The 16,932-nt window shown below is 36.1% G+C and overlaps 1 protein-coding gene across 1 annotated transcript in view; it reads left to right on the top strand.

The window, feature by feature from the left end:
* Window positions 1-3,039: 3,039 nt before the first annotated feature.
* Window positions 3,040-16,932, top strand: part of UBQLN1 (ubiquilin 1) — a 29,757-nt gene continuing 15,864 nt past the window's right edge. The window contains exons 1-10 of the mRNA XM_010725784.2: window positions 3,040-3,057; window positions 5,191-5,342; window positions 8,158-8,273; window positions 9,762-10,024; window positions 10,857-11,015; window positions 11,682-11,925; window positions 12,335-12,477; window positions 13,444-13,527; window positions 16,272-16,387; window positions 16,729-16,897. Coding sequence (XP_010724086.2) covers window positions 3,040-3,057; window positions 5,191-5,342; window positions 8,158-8,273; window positions 9,762-10,024; window positions 10,857-11,015; window positions 11,682-11,925; window positions 12,335-12,477; window positions 13,444-13,527; window positions 16,272-16,387; window positions 16,729-16,897 — 1,464 coding nt within the window. The remainder of the gene's footprint in view (window positions 3,058-5,190; window positions 5,343-8,157; window positions 8,274-9,761; window positions 10,025-10,856; window positions 11,016-11,681; window positions 11,926-12,334; window positions 12,478-13,443; window positions 13,528-16,271; window positions 16,388-16,728; window positions 16,898-16,932) is intronic.

The raw sequence follows: 16,932 nt of genomic DNA, 5'->3' as shown, positions 1-16,932 counted from the left end.
TCAGGCAGCTTTCCAGCCACTCCTCCCCAAGCCTGTGGAGTTGCCTGGTGTTGCTGTGACCAAAATGCAGGACCCAACACTTGGACCTGCTGAAACTCTTACAGTTAACCTTGGCCCATCAAACCAGTCTATTTAGATCCCTCTCTAGCGGCCTTCTCCCATCTGGCAGATCAACACTTCCTCCCAACTTGGGGTCATCTGCAAACTTAGTGAGGGTGCACTCAATCCCCTCATCAAGATCGCTAATAAAGATGTTAAATAGAAGTGGCCCCAGTACTGAGCTCTGAGGGACACTGCTTGTAACTGGCTGCCAACTGATTTAACTCCACTGACCACAATTTTTTGGGCCTGGCCATCCACCCAGTGTTTCATCCAGCAGATCATATGCCCAAACCATGGACAGCCAGCTTCTCCATGAGGATGCTGTGGGGAACAGTGTTGCAGGCTTTACTTAAGTCCAGGTAGACCACATCAACAGCCTTACCTTCATCCACAGTTTTACCTGTTAAAACAGTAACTGTAGCTTACCAGCAGTGTTACTTAGTTGAATTGTACGAATAGACAAAGTAAGCAATACCTGAGTTCATTTTATTAAAAACACCAAAATCCATCCCATCATTATCTTCTTTACTTCCTTTTTTTGTTGAGTGTGTTTCATTTGAGATCTTAAAGTGATACATATTAGATTGACATTTGCAATTTTGTTTAGGAAAACAGAATTGATGTAGTTGTCTTCACTGGTTGCATCTAGGGACTTCTATAATTCATGCTGCTTTTTCTTACCAAAGTGCTTATCTCCTAACTTATTTGTTGCTTGTTAGAATGATGAGGAGTCCTATAAAAACTACGTGTACAAAGGGTCTGTAGGAGTTAGAATGCATTCACTTCTTCATTTTGTCCTTACTCTGAATTTAAAGAAAACTCTGGGTTTCCTGTTTTACTGTATGAGAATGGTCTTGCGTTTAATTTAGTTACCAGTAGAGTGAGGGGTGGAGACTAAATGGAGAGATGCTTGCCCGCAGAGTATGGGAGAAATTTCTCTGTTCCACCCTTCCTAACTCTTCTTTACAAAGCAAACAGTAATGATTTGTGTTATCATGGGAAAGTTTGGGTTGAAAGAAACCTTAAAGATTATCTACTTCCAAATTCCTTGCTGTGGTCAGGCTGCCTAGGAACCCATCCAGCTCAGCCTTGAACACCTCCAGAGGTGGGACATCCACAGCTTCTCTGGGCAGCCTGTTTTGCCATATTAGCTACATATTAAAGCATTTCTACCTAATATCTAATGTAAATCTATTTTTGTTTAAAACCATTCCTCTTTGTCATATCACTACATACCCTGGGAAAGAGTCCCTCATCATCTTTCTTCTAAGCTCACTTTAAATACTGGAAGCGCAATGAAATCTCCGCAGAACTTTTTCTACTTCAGAATGAGCAAGCTCAGATCCTGAGCTTGTATTCGTAGGCAGCCAGCCTGTCTTCACAGGAGAGGTGTTCTAGCCCTCTGATCATCTTCATGGCCCTTCTCTGCATCCACTTGAGCAGCTCCAAGTCTTTGTTGTGTTGGGTGCCCCAGGCCTGACTGCAGTATTCCAGGTAGAGCCTCCCGAGAACACTCCATCTTAGGTCTAATCATCTTACGGTACTGGCAGAGATTATGTGATTCTGAAAACTGGCATGGATTGGATCCTGAAATTTTAAAACAAACAAAACAACCCAACTTGTACTGAAAAAATCTGTATGGTTCTTTACTGCAGATGTATAAAATGATGTCTTCCCCCTGCCTCTGAAAGAGGTGTGCTATTGTCACAGGCCTATGCTGTTGTTGCTGCGTTGCTATGTTGTTATTTTTGATTATTAAAAATAGTCAACAGACTCATTTACAAAATGAATTTCATGATGTCACATCTAGATGGTTTTCTTTTGTGGATTTAATATGAAGCATGGCTCAATCGTTGCAAAAATCTGAAGAGTGTGCTGAACTCAGGTGAGACTGATGAAAAAGACTAATTTTTTCTTTTTTCCCCTCCCAGTGGTTAGTCTATTTATATAAATATGCGTCAGTTGAAATTCTCTCAGTACTTACGTTTTCCTGGCTGGAAAAAGGCCCTTTGTGCATTTGGATTGTGCGCATACATTGCTGTAAAGGTTTCTTTATGGTTCTCGTACATTCGATTTTATGTTCACTTCTTAGATTAGTGTTGTTTTTGCACGTCATCTAAAGCAGTATCATGATAGTAGGGAAAAGGAAGGGTATAGCCTTTGATATCTATATACTAGTAATACTATGTACCACATAGCTATGTTCTATGAAAGGTGTTTTGCTTCTTTGGCCTCGTGGATAAATAGCTGCTTTTGGAAATGTGGCAGGACATGGCTCTGAGCAGTGTTTACACTACAGCATCAACTTTATGATGATAATTAAATTGTTCCCTGTCACACCATGTTGTGAAAGTATAACAGCAAATTACATTACTTTTTGGTCTGGCGCAATATTTTTATGCGTTAACTTTGTACCAAACTGAGTATTTCTCCTGGTTTTGCTACTCTGGAATATGCATTCTTGGGAATAATTTTAAAGAATGCAGACTAGGAAGCAACTGTCTATGAAGTTATTCTGCAGAAAATAGTCTACAGAGTTAATAGTTATTTAATAAGTCAACACTGTTATTTTCCCATATGGGCTTCTGCTTCTTATAAGTGGGAATGTATCTTGCAAAATGTAGAGTTTATCTTGCTATCCTAGTAAGAGTAAGAGTTTATGTAGAATATTGTAGTATATTTTGAGTCTTACACTTATAATATAACTGAATTTAAAAATCCAGAAAGTAGTGAGAATGATTGGGTTAGAAAACACTACTCCTCAAGGAAAGGTTAGCCTCACTGCAACCCTTTATTCTAAGGAGAACAATGTTTCCTTTGGTCATGGTGGGCAGGACAATGAAGAAAAGGGAGAGTGAAGCTCTGGAGTAGGTTTATTGGAAAAAAAGATAATGGTGTCTCTATCTCTAGAGACCTCTGAAAATAGGCTGGATAAACATGTCAGTAATAGTTCAGGTAAGTAAGCCACTTTAGAAAGGAATGGACTCTTACTTTCTGGAATACTGACAAGCCTAGATATTGTCAGTATAAAAGCTGATTTAGAAGCTGTTCTGATAAGAACCAGAACTAAATCTTTGATCAGACTTAACTAACCAAGGGCTATCTCCTACCCAGAGAGAAACTTGTTGTCTCAAGTTGTCTCTCAGACACTTCTTTTTTTTGCACGTTTTCTTCTTTTCCTGTACAATAAACCCTTCCAATTAGAGACTCATGTTCAAAGTGTAACACTAAGAGATTTTCTTTTTTAGTCCTGCCAATTATAAAACATAATTATTAATAATTATAAGATTAATACTTGAGTTTTCTGTAGGAGTGAGAATTTCTAGAATGCTTGGAATTTTTCTTCCGAAGCGGTAAGGTCAATTTAATTTTAAAATGCCAAATAGGGTGAACTTCTGGAGTTTTTCCCAACTGACTAGGATCCTTCAAAAATAGTTAACCTACTGAGTAGTCTTGTTTAAAAATGTACCTGGTTTTGATATAATCAAGTCATTCCTTCTCATTTTTTCCTACTATTTTCCTTTTTACTTTTAGTGACTTTTGTTTTCTTGATGTGAAAATTTCTATGTAATAATAAAATCTCAGTCAAATTGTAACCTGGTTACTACTTGCTAAGAAGGCAGAAAGATACATGTTGGATTTCCATGTTCTCTTAGGCTAATGAGAGTGTGTGATTTTGTGGTCAGCTGAAGCACATGGCTTTTCACCATGACCTGGGCTGGAACTATTTCATTTGGTTATGTTATGAGTTGGCTGAGAAAGCAGGGCCATCTGAGGAATATTTTTTGCCTGTGTAGAAAGGAGTGCTAGTTTTGTTGCATGGAAGGCAGCAAAAACTGTCTGAGAAGTGAGGATAATTCTTTGATTGGTTCAAGGAAAAGCATAGACAGCTTCACTGTAATTGGGATATTCTATCCTCAGTCTGATCAATGAAGGATAAATTCTGTAGTGTATGTATGTTGTATGTGTGTATATATATTAACATATTAGTATGCATATAATGATACATATATATATATAATGATACATATATATAATGATACATATATATATATGATACATATATATATATAATGATACATATATATATATAATGATACATACATATATAATGATACATACATATATAATGATACATACATATATAATGATACATACATATATATAATGATACATACATATATATAATGATACATACATACATATAATGATACATACATACATATAATGATACATACATACATATAATGATACATACATACATATAATGATACGTACATACATATAATGATACGTACATACATATAATGATACGTACATACATACATACAATGATACGTACATACATACATACAATGATACGTACATACATACATACAATGATACGTACATACATACACATACAATGATACGTACATACATACACATACAATGATACGTACATACATACACATACAATGATACGTACATACATACACATACAATGATACGTACATACATATACATACAATGATACGTACATACATATACATACAATGATACGTACATACATATACATACAATGATACGTACATACATATACATACAATGATACGTACATACATATACATACAATGATACGTACATACATATACATACAATGATACGTACATACATATACATACAATGATACGTACATATATATATATATATATATATAATGATACGTACATATATATATATATATAAACAGTGCATATAATAGCATATGTATTTAGTAGAACATGTAAATTATGTGTGTGTGTGTGTGTGTATATACACACTGGTATGTACTTACTGTAATGGATTTGTGCCTGAAATATTAACTATGGAACACTTCTCATCTTTATTGCATGGAAGAGGAATGACTTGATTGTCTATCTTTCTTTGTACAAAAAAAAAAGAAGAGAAAGTTGAGTGAGCTTAATGAATATTTCTAGATTGTGTAAGGTGGAAAATGCAGAGTAAGTACTTTAGTATATTAAACTTGAAACAAGTCCACAAATTACTAAAAACATAGTAGTTCAGTATACAATTATCTGAGTGTAAAAAATTAACTTTTTTGTTTAGTTTAAGGAAGAAATTTCTAAGCGCTTCAAGTCCCGTACCGATCAGCTTGTACTCATATTTGCTGGAAAAATATTGAAAGATCAAGATACTTTGACTCAGCATGGGATTCATGATGGACTCACTGTTCACCTGGTTATCAAAACACAAAACAGGTAACGTTACTGATAAGCAGTTGTCTCTTTGCTTCTAAGAAGTCAAAATAATTTTAATTTCTGATGCGACAGCTTCCTGTTGGGCAAACTTAGATCTGACTAAACAACTGTAGTCAACTAGTTAGTTGTGTTGTAAAGTAAGTCTGAAGTTAAAAGGCTTTTTTCTTAGGCCTGTGTCATATTTTAGTCAGATTCATGTTCCTGAATTTAAGTAATAGAATCATAAAATCTTTTGAGTTGGAAGAGACCCTTTAAGGTCATCTAGTCCAACCCCCTTGCAATGAACAGGATCACCTACAGCTAGATCAGGCTGCTCTCTTGCTTTTGCTGTTTAACTGCAGTAGTATTGCTGACTGTTGACTGCACTGCATTTTTACAGTTGTCTTAGATAGCAGCTTTTAGTGACCACAAGTATCTGTTGAGCAGCAATACTTTTTTTTTTTTTTGCCTTCCAGAAGGCTTGGTGTCCCTGCATGAGTCCTCTCAGCATTGCTGTCCACGTCATATTCTGCATCCTATACCCCTATCCTGGTCTCCCACAATATAATGCAGTTTACATTGGCTGGTTTAACATGGCTGATAGAGTTTCAAAGTAACAGTTGTTAGCAGTAGATAGTAAAGTTATACTGAATTTCTGAATATGAAGGTCCAAGTAAGCACTGTTCTTGATGCTCACAAGCTGATGAGGGAATATAATGGTAAAGTAGATTTAAAACATAGACTTCAAAGAATTCTCACTAAAAGGCTAGAAGCTGAAAGACTTGAGACCTAACAAATATGTTTATATACCCCTGTTTCCAAACAAAAGCATGTTGAAATGCTTTTCAGCCATGTCTTATTTTCTGTCTTTCTTTGAGACCAGCCAATTGAGAGGTACAGTTGCTTCTCAGAATAATGGAAGAACCAAATAAAGATTTATAAATAAAGATTTATGCTTGTATCATAACCTTTTTCTTACAGAAAAAAATATTTCTTTGTGTATTTTCTTAGACTAAGAAAACCAAATATCTTCATTAGGAAGTTAAGTTTACTTCGTTAAGTATAACCACCTTTGCAGTCTGATCTTTGTGACTGAAGTTACGACTGCTTGGCTAATTGTACTGATTGCATAATCCAGTAGTGATAGGACAAACAGGATTGATTTTAAAATAAAAGATAGTAGGAAGAAATTTTTTTATTCAGAGGATGGTGAGGTTCTGGATCAAGTTGCCCATAGAAACTGAGGATGTCCCACCCCTGGAGGTGTTCAGAGCCAGATTGTTTGGGGGGGTTCTGGGCAGCCGGATCTGGTGGGTGGCAGCCCTGTCCATGACAGGGGGATTGGAAACTAGATAATATTTAAGATCCCTTCCAACCCAAGCTATTATATGCATCTGTGATTGTACTGGTCTTGTGTTCAAACCTGTCAGTTGCTCTTAAGCACAAGTACTCTGCAGTACTGTTCTTCTCAGGAACCCAGAGTATTACCTGCAGCGGTCTGTCAGGGAATGTTATTACAAGCCTAAGTACCCCTTTTCTGGGTTGTTAGTGTGTATATAGGAGCTTCCCTCTAGAACAAGTTTTCGTTCATTGGATTCTATGAGTGCTTTGATAGACCTAGAATTTTCTTACTAGAGTACGAATGAAAATAAGCAAAACTGAATTATATGAATCATTGTGAACTGAGGTTTTAGGAGAAGTGTTGGATCTTGTGGACAAAAATTAGTGTCTCCTTCATACACTGGAACATCAGTAGTAATTTGAATGAGGTTGCTAAGTCCTATGGTACCCTCGGTGTTCATGACTTGACATGATATATTTTATCTATTAACAGAGGTGTTGATGGGATCCTTCATAAAGTAATACTGATGAATTGGTGGAAGAACTTGCAAAATCTGCAAAGCATTTCGTTGCCAGTTTGGTTTTTGATTTCAGTGACAGAGAAATCTTAAACTTCAGGGAAGCCTCTGTACTAAAGGCATCTGTCAGACTTGTGTGGGTTGTTTTTTGTTTGTTTTAACTTTGCATTATTGAAGCAAGTACAGAATTTTGTTGTACAAGAAAGATACTGAGATGTGAAATGAACCGATCTGTAAAATTTAGCATATTGTCTAACCTTCAAGTCTTTGTGGAAGGTCTGCATAGACTCTATAAATTATTTTACACTGCAATTTTGTAATTTTTCAAATGCAGATGTTTATGTAATTGTTTAATGAACTAGATTTAGCAAGTGATTTGGACTTAAAATTTGCCTCACTGAGTAGAGGCCAGGTTAGCTGTGAATCAGCTGAGTTCTTTGGTCTCTTACATCATATGGCAGCACCAGTACTATTGCCTCTGCAAGAGACAGTGTAGTGAGTATATGAATTAGGCAGCTGTTTTTACTTCATTTTTAGTTATGAAGACTACTGAGATTCTGATATTTGTCTTTAATAAGACAAGAATAGAATTTCACTTCTTTAAGCCTCAAGCATATAATCATTACTGTCCAGTGGCTATCAAATACAGTAGAGTGAGGCAAAGAATTTCTGAAGCAAGGTAAAGTCTCAGAGAGCAGTGCACTGGTAGGTATCTCTGGGGTTGTATGAGAAGGTGGTAATGGCTGCAGTGATACCCATTCATTTTCTTAATATTTGAAACTTCTCTTCTGAAGATGATGTTACAGATGCCTGAAAGACTTATTACAGGAAGCCATCTGGAAAGATGTGATTCTTAGAAACTATCAAAATGAAAAACTAAGATTCCAACTATCCTTGACACCCTTGCTATGTTTAATGACATCATTTAAATTGCCTTGCTACATTTGTAATTTTGAAACTGTCTTTCTGTTTTTTAGATCACAAGACCACCAAGCTCAGCAAACACACAGCAGCGGGAGTACCGCTACCACATCAGCATCAAGCAGTAGTACCTCAACACCAACTTCAACAAATAGTAACCCTTTTGGCTTGGGTAAGAACATCTGTTAGAGCTGATGGACAGTGGGGTGGAGCTTCTCCCCTACAAAGAAAGACTGAGGAAGCTGGACTTCTTCACTCTGGAGAAGGGAGGGCTCCAGGGAGACCTCATTATGTCCTTCCAGTACTTAAACTGAACTTAAAAGGAGGAAGACCAGCTTTTTACAGAGTCTGATAGTGATAGGAAAGAGTAGAATGATTTTAAACTAAAATAGGGGAGATTTTCATTTTAGAGTGTCGTTAGGCACTGGCAGAGGCTGCTCAGAGAAGCAATGGATGCCCCATCTCTTGGGGTGTTCAGGGTCAGGTTTACTGTTGCCGTGGGCAGCCTGATAGGTCGGAACCCTGTGGGAACGGGAATTGGAACTAGATGATCTTCAAGGTCCTCTCCAATCCAGACTATTCTCTGATTCTCTGGTGGGTATCTTCTACAGGGTACAGATAATTTTCTCTGAATCCTTGGTGTAATACAATCAAGACTTTAAAAAAAAAAAAAAAGCTAATTACAAATACCTGTGACACAGGTTGTATGAAGGGGCTATAGACATGAGCTGTTTCACCTTCAGTAGTGGAGTGCTGCTGATGCTGTATTCTGGCATTAAACTCTTCCCATTGTCATCCCTCTCCTTAAGAGTCTGTCTGAATTGGCATGAGTGAAGTAATGATAAAGTTGGATCTGTAATACAAAGCTGAAATCTGGAACAGAAGCAGCAAAATTGCTGTTAATCTTACAGTCTATTCTTTCTCAGTTTCCAAGCATGTTGTTTTCTCCTTCATAAAAAAAGAGACTGCAGTGTTCATTTGAAATTAGTATTTCAGCAATATCAATATTTCTAATTCATTTTCTTTATCTCATTTGCTTCCTTGGAAAAGAAAGAAGAAAAAAAACAACAAAAAAAGCTGTCTTAAGCAATTGCATTTTTTTAGGTGTAACCAATTCTATAGCTAACTACGTCTTAAAATATGAAAGTTTTCTATTTGGATTCAGCAAAGGAAGGGAAGTAAAAGCATTATTAATTAGTTCTTGTTGCAGCAGTGAAAAAGAACAGCTCTAGTTTAAATTAGAATAGACAATATACATCATATTGTGAGGTCTCTTTCAGTTACAGTCTAAACAAGAGTGGACAAATGAATGTTTATCACAAATGGACTAGAACATATCAGAAGGAAAAAAAAACGTCAAGGCCTCAAAACTCAAAGCGGCACTCGTTCCTGAGCTGTGGAACATCAGAAGTTGTTAGCATTGTAATAAGTTCTATTTCAAAGCAATTTGTTGGATCTTTTTTAGATGCTTTGTTATTTATGGAAGCAGACTTAATGAATGACTGTTTAACAGCCTCACAAAGATGGACTTTCCACTGAATTTTGTTATTTTGAAATGTGGAATGTATCCAAGTATTTTGCATTTACAAAAGGTGTTGTTCTGTTTAGACTTATTGTAAGAAATGTAAATTCAATTATATATATATTTTTTCTTTTAAAGGTGGCCTTGGAGGTTTGGCAGGCCTGAGTAGCCTGGGCTTAAATACATCAAGCTTTTCAGAATTGCAAAGTCAGATGCAACGACAACTCATGTCCAACCCAGAAATGATGGTTCAGATAATGGAAAATCCATTTATTCAGAATGTGCTTTCAAATCCTGACCTGATGAGGCAGTTAATTATGGCTAACCCTCAAATGCAGCAACTGATACAGAGAAATCCAGAAATTGGACATATGCTGAATAATCCGGATATAATGAGGCAGGTATGTAGAAAGATCTCTGAGTTTGTGACGTTTGATCGTACTGTAACTGAACAACATAGCAAGAACTGGATGTCCATAGTTGAGTATTGAGAAACATTTTTGAATAATTTGAGTTTTTTAGAAAGTATAAAATATCACTGTAGGCAACTTGTAGTTATGTTTATAGTTGTTAAAGCCTGAATTAGATAATTCAGAAAATCTGCAGCATGGTTTTCATAGATGTTGAAGTTTTTATGATCATATCTTGTGAGTTTAGAGTTGGATACGGTTGTGTGCACTTGAAATCCCCTGTTTTGTAGCCAACAAGTTTTGGAGAGTTATTACTCTTGATAAAATATACTTATTTCCAGTTGACCTAACTATGTGTACTTCTCTGGGTGCTTCTAAAGTTGCATGTTATGTAAGATATGTTTTGTAGCAAAAGATCTCAAAAAGCAAATGAGGGCATTTGAAAATGAGGGTATTTAAAGTTTCCATTATAAGCTGCACACTGTATTGATGTTAGAAGTACACTTCAGTGTACTTTTGAGCATGTACACATGCTTCTGATGGCAGAAGTACATTGTGTTAAAAAAGGTAAAGAGAGGAGAATATGTTCAATGTTTTTTCTTCTGGTTAGCAGTGCTTCCTGACCCAACCAATATAGTCACAGCTCTGGCAGAACTCATGCTAAGTATCAAATTCCACTGGCTCCTACTAAGCTGACTTCTTGATTTTTGCTTTAATTATAATATCAGGATTAGATCTACTAAAAGAGATGCTGACAGATACTGACATTTTCATTTCAGAATGGATTTCTTATTAATACAGATTAAACATTCCACTTTCTTAGACAATAGAACTTGCTAGAAACCCTGCAATGATGCAGGAAATGATGCGAAACCAAGACCGAGCCTTGAGCAACCTTGAAAGTATACCAGGTGGATACAATGCTTTGCGACGTATGTATACAGATATTCAGGAGCCAATGTTGAATGCAGCGCAGGAACAGGTGAGAAAAGATCACAGATGCCACTGAGAATAAATATTTTAAAAAATGAAAGAATATAAACTATGTAACTTCTCAAATGTGTACTTGACAAAGTTTTCTTGAAGATTGAATTCACAGTATGGCCTTTTCTCTCTGTTGAGGGGAGAGAGAGAATTTTTATTTTTTTATTTTTTTACATCTTCTGTGCTCCTTTAAGCTTGAAGAAGTACAGATATTGTGTTGTGGGTCTGAGAAGATATTTTGAAGTTGATAAATTTCTATATTAAATAAGTTACTACATAATCTAAATTCTTTTATTTCTTTGACTTATAAAGTTATGAGCTCCAGGTAAGTTAATAGAGGTGGATTTAGTAATACGTAACCTAAAATGGGAGAAGACTTTAATAGTTGTAAACTGCTGTAGGATATACAGACTTATCATGATGAAAATACAGTGTAAGAGAAATTCTACTTTCAAAAAGAAGTGAGACTTTATTTGGAAAGACTACTTTTTTTTTTTTCTCCATATTTACTCTTAATTTACTTTAGAATGGTGAGTATAACTGATCAAGAGCCATCAACATTTATCTTCATGATAATTTTGGAAATGTAACTTGCGGTTTATAGCAAACTTAAAAACAATTTGCTTTAGTGGATGAAACATGTTTGCTTTTCCTTCCTTTATAGTTTGGAGGTAATCCATTTGCTTCTTTAGTAAGCAATGCATCGTCAGGAGGGGACAGTCAGCCATCTCGTACAGAAAATAGAGATCCATTACCAAATCCCTGGGCTCCTCAGTCCAGTTCTCAGAGTTCTACTACAAGTACCAGCACAAGTGGTGAGAACACTGACAGTACTAACGTTGGAAATAATACTTCTGGCAGTACAGGACAGAGCTCAACCATACCAAATTTGGGACCTGGACTAGGAGGTGTGTTTGTTATTGCAGTTGTATGTATTTGGGAAATTTGCTGAAATGATTATTTTATTAGAAAGAGAAATTTTGATTCAGAGCCTTTATTTCTTTAGTGCAGCACTTGATGAGTGTCAAAGTCTTCTGTATAAAAATGTGAAAAGTAAACTAAGAATGGTACTGTGTGAGTATTGCCTTAAAACAACAATGGTAGGAAATCCCTAGAAGAGTGATGGTGTTTTTCCTGTTTGCAGGCAAGCATGAAAACAGCTGATGACTTACAGGCCTAGTGTTGGATACAGCATTTTTCTTATTTTTAGGAGACAAATGCATCTATGTATGCAAAACCACATTAAAGTGCATTTCAGGAACTCATTTGATAAGATGTTTAATAAAGTGACCTTTTACCTTTTACTTTTTTTTTAAGCTGGTATGTTCAACACACCAGGAATGCAGAGCTTGTTGCAACAGATAACTGAAAACCCACAACTTATGCAGAATATGTTGTCAGCACCCTATATGAGAAGCATGATGCAGTCATTAAGCCAGAATCCTGATCTTGCAGTACAGGTAAATGTGTCTGGTATAGTGATATATTGATGTACTGTGTGCATTGGCTTTTATTTTTTAAAATTTGTTTATATGATAGTTTAATTTTCACTACAGAGTAATGGTAGTTGAGCAACAATCCAACACTTGTCTGCAGTGAATGGCCCAGTTTTTCAAGTATGTTAATGCCTAACTCACATAAATTATTACCAGGTTACCTTTAACTATCTGTTGCAGTGAGTTTCTTCTGTTTATAGTTGGACATCTGCCAGGCATTCTTCTGAAATAACTTGTCAGTTTGTGTATGTTTTGTGCAGCCCTGAACTTGTGACCTAGTACAAGAACCAGATAAAGAAAACAAATGCTAGTACATTAAAGTGGATCTGGTTCCTTGTAAATAAATAACCACAGTAGTCTGAGATGAGAGAAGTGAAAGGGTAGAGTTGGTGCTGTTTCTAGGTGTTGTTCTGGTTTTAATTGCTTACCTCTGGCTCTTGCTTGCTATTGAATTACAGATACTGCTGTTCTGTGAGTAATATCTTAGAAATGTTTTCACATTTCAGTTAAACAAATAATAGTCAAAGTCAAATGCTAAACAAAGATAGTGTTTTATTTTCTGTATTGAATACTGGCTTGGATCTGATCTTCTGCAGATGATATTTACGGTGAGACTATCATTTAGATATGTAGCAGAGGCTGAGCAAAAGTGAGTCATAATATGAATGAGATTGTCTTGACAGGGATCTGGCAATTTTTTCCACTTAAGAAAAGATAGCAGAAAAAAAAAAAGTCCCTACAGTGTCCTTATGCTGCTAGTTCATAACAAGTTTTAGTTGAAAGAGGTGGTTGTGTTTGAGAGTTTGAGTTTTCTTTGATTATTGTATTCTTTATCATATTCTCTATGATTCATATTTTTAAGTAGTCATCTTTAAACCCACAGTGGTTTTTACTGCTTGATCTTTGAATTTAAATATTTTTGTCCTATAGATGATGTTGAATAATCCTTTATTTGCTGGAAATCCTCAGCTTCAGGAGCAAATGAGACAACAGCTTCCTACTTTCCTTCAGCAAGTAAGATGAGATACTAATGCATTCTCATTGGCTTTACACACCAAGTTGTTCCATGATAAATAAGTTCTTGCTTGGACTCTCCACCCTTTCAAAAAGTTAAACCTTTTGGTGGATATCTTTTGTCTATGATTGGCACAACTGTTCAGATTTACTCTTGCTTCTGTGCTTAGAAAGAATTATTCATACTGCACTACAGCTGAAGAATACTTTTTTGCTCTGTGATTTGTTTTGTAAATAAAGCAAAAATACTAGTACTTTTTTCCATGGAGTAATCTTTCACTGTGTTTTTCCTACCACTGTAGGAAAAGCCACTGCTGTTCCACCCCACCTTAAATATCTGAGTAAAGGCATTTTGCAGTGTGCGTAGAAAAACCCAAATCAGCTAATGCAGAGTAGACTGGGTTCTGAAAAAGCAAAAGCCTGTGAATTGCTTTATGTTCGTTGTGAACACCATTGTGCTTCTTGCTTGGATGTCTCCATGATTTTAGCTGTCACTGTGAATAGCGGTACTGTGCTCTTTTGAATAAGAGTAAACAAAAATATTGGGAATTTAGCACGTAATCCAGTTGTATAGCTTCCATCATTAGACAGTCCATATAAATTTGAGTAAATGTGCATTGCTCTTACTGCAAGCAAGCAATGTTACAAGTAAAATAACATACACAGGAATTACAATAACAACTTAATTGTTCAGAATAAATGATTTAAATTGTTTTAACTGTGTGAATGCCTGTAGTGTTTTGTAATGTCACTTTTTTCTAATGACTGATGAACTAACACGATTCTTATGTTTTGAAATCTGTGAATAAGTGCTCATTAGTGTAGATACAGCAGGAATCACTATTATGAGCTTTTTCCTTTGATTACTTCCTCACGTTGGTATCACCTTGGTATTTATGGTGCAGACAAACTGCTTCTGTCTTCACTCTGGTTCAGATGATTTACTGCATTAGGGTGTGAAGTAAAGTGGAAAAGCTCTTGAGTTATCCTCAGAATGTTGATAATATTGCAGTTCATACTTCCTCACTTATCTTTTGGCTTTATATGGTTGGATTGGGTGACAAACTATAAAGTGTTTCTCTGTGTAGGGGAAGGCATCTTTTGCAATAAAGGGCAGTTATTCATAAGAAGTAGGAAAGTTCAGCAGTGAGCTACTCTATCTGCAGTTTCATGAGTCTTAACAAGAATTGCCGGTACTCAGATAAGGTCCAGGTCACAACAGTATTCTAGAAATTATTGGGCCACCATTTTCTGTAAAAACAACTCTGAATATTGTACAGGAAGCCACAGTTTAAAGATTGTTTACCTAAACAGAATAATTACAGCAGCTTACTTTGAGGGGCCCAAAATGCTTTCTTCTGAAAATTATAGATTCACCAAGGTTGGAAAAGACCTCTAAGATCATCCACTCCAACTGTCCACCTACCACTACTATTTCTCATTAAATCATGTCCCACGATATGACATCTAAATGTTTCTTGATCACCTCCAGGGTTGGTGACTCCACTACCTCCCTGGGCAGCCCGTTTCAGCACCTGGCCACTCTCTGGGAGAAATGTTTTCTAACAGAGAACAGGTTGATTAAGCAGGACCTGCCTTTCATGAACCTATCCTAGCTGAGTCTGATTCCTGAATTGGCTTGCACGTGCCATGTGATCTGCTTTAAATGATCTGCAAGATTTCGGTAGACTTTACTAGCTATTTATTTAGTTACTCTCTGACTATCAGGAAAATAAAAATCCAAGAGATGAACAGAGAATGTTAACAGATAACAAGACTTAAGTGCAGCTGTGCACTCATATTCTAGACTAGACTTCTTAATGCCTTGCTCTGCAGTTCTGCTCTGGACCAGAGGAAGATTGACCTTAGAATGTGCATTTCTTCATGAATCAGATGTTTTTGCAACAGAATAAATTTGGTCTAGTCGCCAAGTAAAGGCTGCTAAGATTTATTAGCCTGTCTGCTGTTAGAATTAGATCTAGCTACTAAAACTGTCTGACTTGTAATTGAAACAAATAGCTTTAGCTTGTGAGTGGCATCTGTAAGCAGAGGTGAGGGTAAGCTGTTAGTTTTGATCTTGTCTCTGAAATGGTCTGATTTCAGGACATTTAACTTCAGGAGTCAAAAGGATTTGCTTTTTAAGTTGTCTGTGGATGTGAAAACACAGTTGAAGTCACAGTAAAGGTCCTTTAATACTGTGAATTTGCTTGTATGTTTTGTAGTATATTTGTTTCCATTTCTATAGCCTGCGAGGGAATTACAGATATGACAATTTATGCATATGTGCATGATTATAATTCAATGGTCTGAGTTTAGCTAGGAAATAAATATTTTGTAACTTTTTATTAGATATAATGAAATTTGACTAACAGTTATTCAGTGTTGTTGCTTACCAGTAGTGTGACATAAGAGACTAATTCTACTAATTCTAGAATGATGATGGGCTAGGACACTCCTTGGCTTTGAAATGTGATAGTCTTTAGAAGTGGTATTGAAAAATATTATTTTGCTATACTCCTTATTTGAAAGGCTTTGTTCACATCAGGGAAAATTCACTGATCACTTCCTGTGAAAGTTTTCTCAAGAAACCCTCCAGACTCTGAAGGATTTTGTTTAAATATTCAAATTTAAAATGAGAAAACAAGTTCTGAAAGCATATCAGATTCTGTAAAACATTCAGTGGTTAAAAATTAGCACTGAGTGCTTGTATATGATTCAGTCACAAGTCTCTCTCATTTTCTTAGATGCAGAATCCTGACACCTTATCAGCTATGTCAAACCCAAGAGCAATGCAGGCTTTACTACAGATTCAGCAGGGTTTGCAGACTCTGGCAACAGAGGCACCGGGACTTATACCAGGGTAAGACTCAGTGTCACAGTTTTAGAAAACAACTTTTCTCTTACTTTGTGTTCTCTTGTGCTTCTTTTTACAGGTAGAGATTTTATCATGTGAAAACTCTTCGTTTTGTTGTTTTGTGTGGGTTTTTTTTTGTTTTGTTTTTTTTTAGTTTCACTAAGCTTGTTTTGGAATGTTTAATGATGCAGTACATTTTTTTTGAACAGTGATGACTATTTTCTTTGTCTTAGTATGTCACCTATTCTGCGTTTGACAGAATTTTTATAATACATAGGATTAGACATTACAATTACGCGTGGGTTTATTATTCAATTGACTTATTTCTGTTTCTGTCACTTGTGCAGATTTAATCCCGGTTTTGGTGGACTGGGAAGCACTGGAGCTCCTACAGGGTCCAATGTACCTAGTTCTGTTTCCAGTGGCAGTACAAATCCAACTTCAGGACCTGCTGAACCCAGTCACCAGCAGTTTGTCCAGCAGATGTTGCAGGCGCTTGCTGGTGCAAATGCTCAGGTAAAGTACATTATTGCAGACTAGATTTTTTTTTT

The sequence above is a fragment of the Meleagris gallopavo genome, chromosome Z (genome assembly GCF_000146605.3).
Source record: "Meleagris gallopavo isolate NT-WF06-2002-E0010 breed Aviagen turkey brand Nicholas breeding stock chromosome Z, Turkey_5.1, whole genome shotgun sequence".
NCBI lineage: Eukaryota > Metazoa > Chordata > Aves > Galliformes > Phasianidae > Meleagris > Meleagris gallopavo.
Note: the sequence above shows the minus strand (reverse complement) of the source record. Positions and strands in the feature narration are given on the sequence as shown.